At 39.5% G+C, this 11,327-nt stretch overlaps 1 protein-coding gene across 1 annotated transcript in view; it reads left to right on the forward strand.

Moving 5' to 3' along the window:
- LOC106088358 (uncharacterized) overlaps positions 1-10,651 on the forward strand; it is a 53,866-nt gene extending 43,215 nt beyond the window's left edge. Inside the window, exon 5 of the mRNA XM_013253835.2 lies at positions 10,292-10,651. Coding sequence (XP_013109289.1) covers positions 10,292-10,481 — 190 coding nt within the window. The 3' untranslated portion in view covers positions 10,482-10,651. The remainder of the gene's footprint in view (positions 1-10,291) is intronic.
- Positions 10,652-11,327: the final 676 nt, after the last annotated feature.

The raw sequence follows: 11,327 nt of genomic DNA on the forward strand, positions 1-11,327 counted from the left end.
CCAAATGTGACCCCATAAAGTAAATATATATTCTTGATCGTCGTGACATTTTATGTCGATCTAGCCATGGCCGTCCGTCTGTCCGTCCGTCTGTCTGTCGAAAGCACGCTAACTTCCGAAGGAGTAAGGCTAGCCGCTTGAAATTTTGCACAAATACTTCTTATTAGTGTAGGTCGGTAGGTATTGTAAATGGACCATATCGGTCTATGTTTTGATATAGCTGCCATATAAACCGATCTTGAGTCTTGACTTCTTGAGCCTCTAGAGTGCGCAATTCTTATCCGATTGGAATGAAATTTTGTACGATGTGCTTTGTTATGATATGCAACAACTGTGTAAGGTATGGTTCAAATCGGTCCATAACCTGATATAGCTGCCATATAAACCGATTTTGGGTCTTGACTTCTTGAGCCTTTAGAGTACGCAATTCTGATCCGATTGGAATGAAATTTTGCACGACGTGTTTTGTTATGATATCCAATAAGTGTGCCCAGTATGGTTCAAATTGGTCCATAACCTGTTATAGCTGCCATATAAACCGATCTTGGGTCTTGACTTCTTGAGCCTCTAGAGTGCGCAATTCTTATCCGAGTGGAATGAAATTTTGCAAGGCCTATTTTGTTACGATATCCAACAACTGAGCCAAGTATGGTTCAAATCGTTTCATAACCTGATATAGCTGTCATATATAAACAGATCTGGGAACTTGACTTCTTGAGCTTCTAGAAGGCGCAATTCCTATCCGATTTGGCTGAAATTTTGCATGACGTATTTTATTTTTACTTTCAACAACTGTTTTAAATAAGGTTCAAATCGGTTCATAACCTGATATCGTTGCCATATAAACCGATCTGGGATCTTGACTTCTTGAGCCTCTAGAGGTCGCAATTATTATCCGATTTGCCGGAAGTTTTGTACGACGGATCCTCTCTTGACCATCAACATACGTGTTTATTATGGTCTGAATCGGTCTATAGCCTGATACAGCTCCCATATAAATCGATCTCCTCATTTGTATTAGGGATATTATTATTTATTTGAACCCCCAATAGGGCGCAATTCTTATTCGAATTGGCTGACATTTTACACAGGTCTCCAACATATAATTTAATTGTGCTCAAAACCGGACCATATCTTGATATCGCTCTAATAGCAGAGCAAATCTTTTCTTATATCCTTTTTTCCCAAGAAGAGATGCCAGGAAAATAACTCGACATGGTGGAAGGTATATAAGATTCGGCCCGGCCGAACTTAACACGCTTTTACTTGTTTTCTAATAAAAGTGTAGATTTATTGGTCTGGTCCTCTCGGATTACCGTATTCAAACCCATTAAAAAACTCTCGGAAGCCATGGGAAGTAGAACAAGTTGAAATTCGGATGAGTTATTCCTAAATGGACAAGAACTCTCCCCGGTTCTCTAAAAGGATAGTTGGAATCCACCATCCATGTTGAAGAACTGTACTTACACTCATAGAAAAAAGTTTGCTGAAAAAAATAGTAAACACTGTCTGCTGAATATTAGTAGTTAATATTGCTGCTATTATAGTAATAGTTCTGCTACTACAGCAGGACTTCTGTAATTTTAGAGAAGCAGACTAACTGCTGAAAAATCTATTGTTGGCTGAAAATGACTGCTGCTTAATTATGAGGAGGATGTGAGAAGAACAAATAAAATACAAATGTTAATGTGCTTCTCCTTGGATGTTTATAATCACTACTGAATGTACACTTTCCAATATATTTTTTTCTTTAGATTTAGAAACAAAAGGCCATGACAGTCATATACACGTAAGAGAGAAATGTGTACCAATGGATGTCGTGTGTACAAGGAATATGTTGATCAATTAGCTTCCACAAAGTAAAAAAAATTAAAACAATGCCTTAAGTAATCAAAACAAGTAACAAGCAACATTTAAAAATAGCATACACAGTTTTCAGCAGATTTTTGTACTTAAATCAGCAGATTTACTTTGCTGATTTAGATGACCGAAATGTTCGCTAATACAACAGACCTATATGTGCCGAAACAGCAGTAATGTGTGCTTTTCCATTTCCAGCAGCCAAAATCTGCTGTTTTAGCAATCATTTTTGCTGTTTTGAATAACAAATTTGGTTGAGTGCAAACGAAAGGATTTTCCATCTAGTTAAGCCCTAAGAACCTCAAGAACAACCCGAAGAATCAAATAAGGTGACTCGAATCTTAGCTCTTTTTATTTAATACATGAAAAACATAAGTCTCCCGAATTAGCTTTCCAAGCAAAATGGAATGAAATATTTCCTTGTCATTTTACATAAACTCAGCAACTTTTTCGCCTATATTTTTCCGGCTCTAGACCATTTCGTTCAATGCTTTCTATTCAATGAATAGCACAGCAAAGAACTTTCAAAAGTAAGTAAAATCTGTGATGTTGCTCAAAAGCATTTGACCGGCTTCCTGTATCCCAATTTCTGATTCGCCAGAATCATCATCAGCAGAAATTTGTTAAATGGATCATGGTGCTTTGCACACCAACCCAATAGAGTAGGTTGCAAAGCACACAACTGAATTTGAACAGGGCTCTTTAAGACGACTTGATTCACAAGCGCAATAAAAACAAGTAAAATCTTACTTGAGTTATTTAAATCCAACTTATCCAACAATGCCAATAGCAACAAACAAACACAATTTTGCCGAATTTATTTGTTCTCTGCACTGAGACCGGCCATCATCTGATGCTGCCTGTGCCGTCTTGTGAGGTGGTGATACCTACACCACATGCGATGTGCCGTTCGTTTGGTTTGTCTGTTTGCGTTTTCTTTGTTGGTCTTAAAATCCTATTAAGATTCCATCGCAGGATATTGTCCCGCTATAGACCATTTCGTTCAATGCTTTCTATTCAAAGAAGAAGTATTCAAAAGTAAGTCAAAGTGTGTGATGTTGCTCAAAAGCATTTGACCGGCTTTCTGTATTGCGATTTCTGATTCGCCAGAATCATCATCAGCTGAATTTTATCGGAGCTTTGCAGACCAACCTAAATAGAGTAGGTTGTAAAGCACAAATCTGAATTTGAACAAGTAAAATCTTAATTCCTTTATTCAAATCCAACAATGCTAATAGCAAGAAACGAACACAATTTTGCCGAACTTATTATAATATTATTATAATAATTAATAAATATAAAATATATGAAGGGTGATTTTATAGCTATTATCTTTTTTGCAACACTGGTTTAAACAGCTTACGCACGTTCCATGTTTTTTTTCACTGTCAAACATCTTCAGTTTGGTCTATAATTTAACCATGAATCGTCTTACAAACGAACAACGCTGGTAAATTATTGATTTTTTTTTTTATCAAAATGCTTGCCGTGTTAAGAAAGTTCATAGTGCGCTTCTTCCATTTTATGGACGAAGCTCAATGGGTACGTAAATAAGCAGAATTGTCGATTTTGGCACACAGCACGCGTAACCATGGACTTATTGAATCGGTGAACATTTTATTTCACGTTCGGGACCGGTAAATTGGATCGTGCGATTTAACGCCTTTGGACTATTTTTTGTGGTGCTATGTTAAAGCGCATGTCTATACAACAACAAGTCCGATTAAATTCACACATTGAAGCATTTATTCGAAGATACTGGTCGAAATGTTGGAATGAAAGTTGGATCATTTGAGGATGGACCAAACATTAAATTATATTGACCTTACTATTGATTCAACTAAAGATTTCATGCTTACCATACTTACATAACTTTCTTTAATTGGCTATGACAGAATATTTGTTCCACTAGCCGAACGTAGAATAGCGTTCCAGAGGCCTCGATCTTCTGCGCTCATTCTAAAATTTCTGACACCAAATTTCGAAGCGTCTCCCTCAAGTGGTCCAACAACTTGACCTATCGTCGCAAACGCAAACTGATCCATATATTTTACGAAGAATCTTTCTCTCAAACACTCTAAGCACTGCGTCGTCTGCTTTCGCAAGAACCCATGCCTCAGAACTATATAACAACACAGGTAGTATCAGTGTCTTGAATAGTGTGATCTTCGTTTGTTGAGAGGTGGTTGACTTCCTCAAAGTTGTGGTTTCCAACTTTCCTTAATTTACTTTACTTACTTTAATTGGCTATGACAGAATATTTCTTCCACTAGCCGAACGTAGAATAGCGTTCCAAGCGCCTCGTTCTTCTGCGCTCATTCTAAAATCTCTGACACCAAGTTTCGAGGTGTCTCCCACAACTTGATCTTTCCATCGGGCTTTTGGTCTTCCCGGTTTGCGTGTACCACCGTGTTTGCCTTCAAAAGACTTCTTTGCTGGAACTTCTTCATCCATTCTGACAACATGATCTAGCCAACGCAGCAGTTGTATTTTGATGCGTGTAACTATGCTATCGTCGTCATACAGCTCATACAGTTCGTAGTTCATGCGTCGCCTATATTCTCCGTTAACGCAAACTGGTCCATATATTTTACGAAGAATCCTTCTCTCAAATACTCTAAGCACTGCCTCATCTGCTTTCACAAGTACCCATGCTTCAGAACCATATAACAGCACGGGTAGTACGAGTGTCTTGTAAAGTGTAGTCTTCGTCTGTCGAGAGGTGGCCTTGTTTTTAAACTGCTTACTTAGTCCAAAGTAGCATCTGTTTGCCAGTATTATTCTTCGCTTTATCTCAAAACTGATGTCATTCGTTTCGGTTACGGCGGTGCCGAAGTAGATAAAGTTACTGACTATCTCAAAGTTGTGGTTCCCAACTTTCTCCATGTTCTTTATATGCTCGGTTGTACAAGGCTTTTTGGGAGTGGAAACCATCCATTTCGTCTTATCTCCATTTACTGCCAGACCCATTTTCACTGACTCTCTTTCGATTCTTTCAAAGGCTGCAGTTACTACTTCAGGTGACCGACCTTTGATATCGATATCGTCGGCATAGGCGACTTTCCACATTTTCTTTATTGGATCGGTTGTACAGGGCGTTTCCGGAGTTGATACCATCCATTTTGTCTTATCTCCATTTACTGCCAGATCCATTCCATTCCATTCTACGGTGATCAACTTATGATATCGATGTCGTCGGCATAGGCGACTAGCATTTGTTGTCTTGTGAGTAGTGTGCCATATTTATTAACATCTGCATCTCGTATAATCTTCTCCAACAGAAAATTAAAGAGATCACACGATAGGCTGTCTCCTCGTCTGTAAATCGTTTTGTATTGAATGGTTCGGAGTTACTCTTTTCTATTTTTACTGAAGAACGTGTATCAGTAATTGTCATCCTGCCGAGTCTTATTAATTTTGCAGGGATACCAAACTCAGAAATACCTTTGAACGTATAGCGGTATCGAAAGCGGCTTTGTAGTCAACAAAGTGATGGTAGGTGTTGATTTGTCCTTCTCGGGTCTTTTCCAGGATTTGGCGCAGTGTGAATTTACCAGGTCTAAAGCCGCATTGGTAGGGGCCAATTATCTCATTGAATTTAGATTTTAATCTTTCATACAGTACGCTCGAGAGTGTCTGGTATGCGATGGGGAGGAGACTTATTCCTCTGTAGTTGGCACATTCCGTCCTGTCTCCTTTCTTGTGTACAGGACATAATATGCTGAGGTTCCAATCTTCGGGGATGCGTTTTTCTATCCACATTACGCAGATGAGCTGACACATACCCCCTATCAGCGTGTCGCGTCCGGTCTTAAATATTTCAGCGGGTAACCCGCTGGCTCCTGCTGCCTTGATGTTCTTTTGTCGTGTCACTGTTACTTGGACCTCATTTTGACTAGAAGGTAACCATTCTATACCATCATCATTGATTGGTTCTGCTATATCCTCTTCGGGGCCATCGTCGGACACTAGCATTTGTTTAAAATTGTCTTCCCATATTCTCATCACGCTATCTATGTCAGTAACGAGATTTCCTTCTATGTCTCTGCAGGGAGATGTGCCTGCACCAAAGACATCGGTTTGATGTTTATTTCTTTGGTAGAATTTTTGGACTTCATTCTGTACATCTCAATCCGATCACACTCACATCCTTCCATTTCCATTTTCTTTTTGCGGAATAAATGTTTCTCCTTTTCTCCCGATATCTCCTCTCTCCTTTTATTCTCTCTAGGCGCTCGTAGAAAATATCCTTGGTCTGCTCGTCTTTGTCTTCCGTCGCGGCGTAAATAAGGCTGATGTTGAAAAATTTGGCTTTTATGCGGATTGTGGCTAGCCTCTCATCTACCGTAGTAAAGCTGGAGACAAGGTGTTTTTAAGTTTCCGACTAACCACAAATCCACAGCCAAATTCGTGCCTCGTGTTATGGCAGCTATAGTATAGTTCATCACCGTTTGGTGTTGTAGTGATGCCAATCCCAGTCCATTGCGCTTCCTGTAAAACGGTAATATCTGCCTTAATCTTCTCCAATACATCAGCTAGCGCGTATACTGCACCTTCTCTATGAAGAGTGCAAACATTCGAGGTGCAGATCCGCAAATCATGGTCCTTTTATCCTTTGCGTGCGTCGTCAACGTTGGGGGGCGTCCGTTTTTACTATTCCTTTGTTTCTCATAGTTTTCCGGAGCCGGGTTACTGGCCCAGTGCCCCAACCGCATTGGTTTTGTGGGATTGAACATGCATCCCTCGTTGTGGCGAGCCGCTTGCTCCAAGATCCGACGCTCGCCCTCAGCCACCTCTAACCTGGAAACAGAAACATCCCGAGTATCATTGGCACTCAGTATTTAATTAAGAGCCAGTGCCACCTGACTCCTCACTGAGACTCTCCGGTCTAAAATCACCTGCGGTATAACCTTTTTCCAAGATTTGATAACATTGGCAAATTTTGTACATGCCCTAAACACTTGTAGTTATTCATGACATAGATGGTCGATAGCCTCCCGCAGCATTTTCAGATAAATGCCGTTTAGCTCCTGGGGACTTAAAGGGTCCAAACCTGTTTAGTGCCCAAGATTCACTTTCATGAATTACCTACCCGTTACCAACGGCCTTATATTCCATGAATATAGAACACGAATTGCTATGTTCTCTGGGGTTGTGCTCTGAAAAATGTTTCTCTAGCAAATGTGATAGGGTGACCCGGGGAGTGAAAGTCCACTCTCCATTTGGCCTCTGTAAGTTCTTCATGTACGGACTTTCCTTCGCCATCAGCTCCGCAATCTGGAAGTTTGCTTTATATAACCGAGTTCCTCACCCAATTTGGCAAAATCCTCACGTTTGGATTTTGTTAGCTCCTTTTATAGGCCCTGAGTTTTTCCTTATACGTGTCCTACAGTTCGATGTTATCACTACCGCTTGCGGCATTTAATCCCCATCTAGCATCTTTTCTAAGTACCTTCAGCTCATTGTTCCACCACCTCTTATCCTTCTTCTTGTTCTGTGGCTAGGCTGACAAAAAAGCCGATGTCATCGGTCCCTCCAAGTTATGTACCACTTAATCAATATCATCTACAATAAAAAAATCCAACCGGAATTCTACCAACCTTTCTTTCTTGAGAAGGAAGACCCTTATTGTTGAGCTTTAACTTGAATCGGACAGCACTCATTGATATGTGGGAGTTTGCCCTGCATGTCGGGTCCCCCACCTGTCTTTATTGTTTCAGGGCGATTTCCTGGTTCCCCAATCTCACCGCTTCTATAGACCTTCAACTTGTTGAATCCGTAGGATACAACCCCTTCAGACTTGATGAGGAGTTGAGTTGGGTACGAATATTGCATGTCTCCGGTAACCATCAGCTTCATCCAATCTACCAATCTTTCAGTCGGTGGTTGAAAGATTGGTATTACTTTCACTTAGTATATCGATTCAGGATCTGAGGGAATCCTTGGTATCCAAGCATGCGCCATTGGTCGAGAAATAATATTTTCCTTCTTGGGTAAATCTTGTGCTGCACCTGTCCAGATCTCTTCAATCTTTTTTAGCGCACAACAATACATTTTTATGGAGACAATTAGTCTGTATCGGCCCCGATACCAGCCTGCGTCGTCACAAACTGGAGGAGTCTCAGGATATTCCGCTAGGACATCGGAGTATACTGATGACAGTCCATTGACTATCCCACTCCAATTATTCCTAGGTATGCAGCCCTGTTCTTCTCCCTTGTCGACAACTGCCATAAGCGAACTGTCCCTAGCGACAATCGCAAAAGTTCTTGGACCCATCTTACTATAGTTCGCCCTAGTTCATTTAGGCATGGGATGCCTCCAGGTGACCGCAGCCTTTTGGCTGACTGCGGTGCAGTTTCCGAATCTAGACGTGTAGTGCTTGGGGTAGCGAATTCTCGAGCCCATTTAAGGGAGTCTCTCTCCATATTAGTGAGAGTCTTAGGATCATTCGTCATTAAAAGTACCTGCTCTCCAGTCGTTTTTTGGCTAGTGGAGCCTGGAGCTGCCGCTCCACCAGTCAAGATTTCAGTAGCAGATAACATGCTACGGCCTGATACCACCACCCCAGCTGTTGGGTCTTTGGAGTCCATTCTAAGCCTACTCCCGGGCTCTGGTTCTGCCGCTCCACTGGAAACAGAGGCAGATCATCGCCCGGCTAATGGATACCACTATCGTAGCCATCCTTGAGTGACTTAAATATTTTTTCCAAATATAATGACATATTTCAATTAAATAAAAATTACTGGTGCAGAAACCAGGGAATTTCATCGGTTCTTTGCTCGAATAATTTACGTGAAATTTAGTACTTTTTCAAGATTCCCTCCACCATGGATCGCATTTGTCAAGTTCTTTAAATGAATTTTTCAAAATATATATGAGCTATATCATGTTATTGATCGACATGGGCAGTACTTGTTATGGCTGTTAGAAGTCATAGAAAAATACAACCTCGAAAATTTCGGGCAAATTGGATAAGAATTGCGCCCTCTAGAGGCCCAAGAAATCAAGAACCAAGATCGGTTTATATTGCAGCTATATCAAAACATGGACCGATTTGGCCCATTTACAATCCCAACCGACCTACACAAATAAAAAGTATTTGTGCAAAATTACAAGCTTAATTCCTTCGAAAGATAGCTTGCTTTCGACAGAAAGACAGACGGACATTGCTAGATGGACTTCAAATGTCATGAAAACCAAGAAAATATATAATTTATTGGGTCTTAGGTGCATATTTCGAGGTTTTGCAAACGGAATAACGAAATTAGTAAACCCCCCATCCTATGGTGGAAGTTTAAAAATTCGGCTAAGCCAATCCCATGACGTTCGGACAACAATGAACGGTCACCGTCGTGTTAACGTTATGAGCCAAGATATTTACAGGTAGGAGCAGTTGCCCAACAACTAAAAATTGAGTGCACTATCTGTCAAAATCAGTGATTAGTGCAAACTCTGATTTTGGGTATGTTACTAGATCGCGTTATTTTTCTTTGTTTGTGTGTTTCTTAACTATAATGCACACACAACTAAAACTCGTTGAAAGAGAGCTGTTTGCGGTACACTGCATTACACATTTGGAAAAGTGAAACCATTTTCCAATTTCCAAATATGCTTTTCGCCCATGAAGATTCCATTAAGGAACAGGAGCAAATTTCTCACATATCAATGAGTGCAGTCCGATTCAAGTTTAAGCCCAATGATAAGGGGCCTCCTTTTTATAGCCGGGCCCGAACGGCGTGCCGCAGTATGATACCTCTTTTGGAGAGAAGTTTTACATGGCATAGTACCTCACAAATGTTGCCAGCATTAGGAAAACCACAGCTAAAAAAATTTTCTGATGGTCTCGCCGGGATTTGAACTCAGGCGTTCAGCGTCAAAGGCGGACATGCTAACCTCTGCGCTACGGTGGTCTAAAAAAACTGGCATGTCGTTGAAATCAATGCTAATAATATCAGTATACGTTTTCAATACATTACATTTTTTTCCATACAAATTTTTTTGGTACGTCGCAGAGTACAATTTAAGATGATAAAGGGAAACCCTTTCGGTGGAGTGTTTTTAAACGTGAGTTAATTTTTTTTTAAACTGGTGGTAAGAAAAATTTTGAGGAAATTTCCATAACTACTTTTAGTATATGAACTACAATTTCTTTAGTAATAGGGAAAGTGCCCGTAGTTTAGCAAATTTTCATTACAAAAGTGAAAATCTTTAAGCGCAATAAAATTTTTAAACCAACTTTGAGTAATTTTTTTCTACATACATTTTGTTGTGTTGACCACAATACCTAAGGATTCGTCGTTAATTGTGAGATTTTTCCAACTGCTATGTGTGTGTGTTTTTTCCATACAAATGGACCTATCCTTATGTTTTGAGATTGTAACTTTTCTTAATAGATGCTAATTTACTTTTTATTTTATTTTTCGTTTAGGAACTCTTTGGTCGATTACCTTCTGGACGGCACTGCAATTAAAGAGGCGCTTGCACACGGAAGAGACGTTAATGCGAAGCCGTGTGAGGATATATACAATAATTGCCCTGTTAATAGCGAAACTGTCACTAGTGTTCTTATGAAATTATGGCCAAAACAATTGGGATCTCACGTGAAAAGAAACAAATGATATATAACGGGAAAATATGAATGCTGTTATAAAAACTACGAATACAGACTCTCGAACACTTTATTTCATATTCATAAAAACTGTGTCCAAAAATATTCAGAAGTCATTTTGGATATATTAAGAAATTTTTAGCATTAAAATTTCGTTTTACAAGTAAATAAACAATAAAATTTTAGAAATACCCTGACGGTAAAAAATCTCTTTATTAAGAAATTATTTACAATATTTTAAAACGTTTCGTATCTGCGTAGCATTAATAGACACCGGATTTTACTTAGGTTTTGCATGTTTAACTTTAACTTCAAGTAAAAGGTACACTCGACGCTTTTCAAAAACATACGATCATATGTTTTTTGCGTACTGGTTTTGTTGTAAGGCGCATGTCAGATTTTTGTTTGTATTCTCTTGCAAAAATAGCATCAAATGACCGAAACCGGTTGTATAGTATAGAATATATTAAATAATGATTTACTTGTCTTTTGAAAAATGAGAATGTGCCTCAATGTGGTATTTGCCACAACATTTTGTCAAGTTTGGCCCCAATCGGCCCTTAAACTGATATAGCTTCCATATAAACCGATCTCCCGAATATAGTTCTTGAGGCTCTAGTTGACGCTATTCTTATCCTAGCATATAAAAAACCCATGGGCATTTTTTGTTACTACCTCCTTTTATCCTTTTTTTAGTTTCTGTCTATAAAGAGAATCCGTCCAAACAACTTCACAAAAGCGACCCATGGTTGTATAGGATTCTGCCCGCCCAAACTTAGCACGTTTTTATTTGTTTAATATGTTTTAGGAAATGACGGACACTTACACTAATTTTCCTTATAGCCAGATCTCGGTA

The sequence above is a fragment of the Stomoxys calcitrans genome, chromosome 2 (assembly GCF_963082655.1).
Source record: "Stomoxys calcitrans chromosome 2, idStoCalc2.1, whole genome shotgun sequence".
Lineage (NCBI taxonomy): Eukaryota > Metazoa > Arthropoda > Insecta > Diptera > Muscidae > Stomoxys > Stomoxys calcitrans.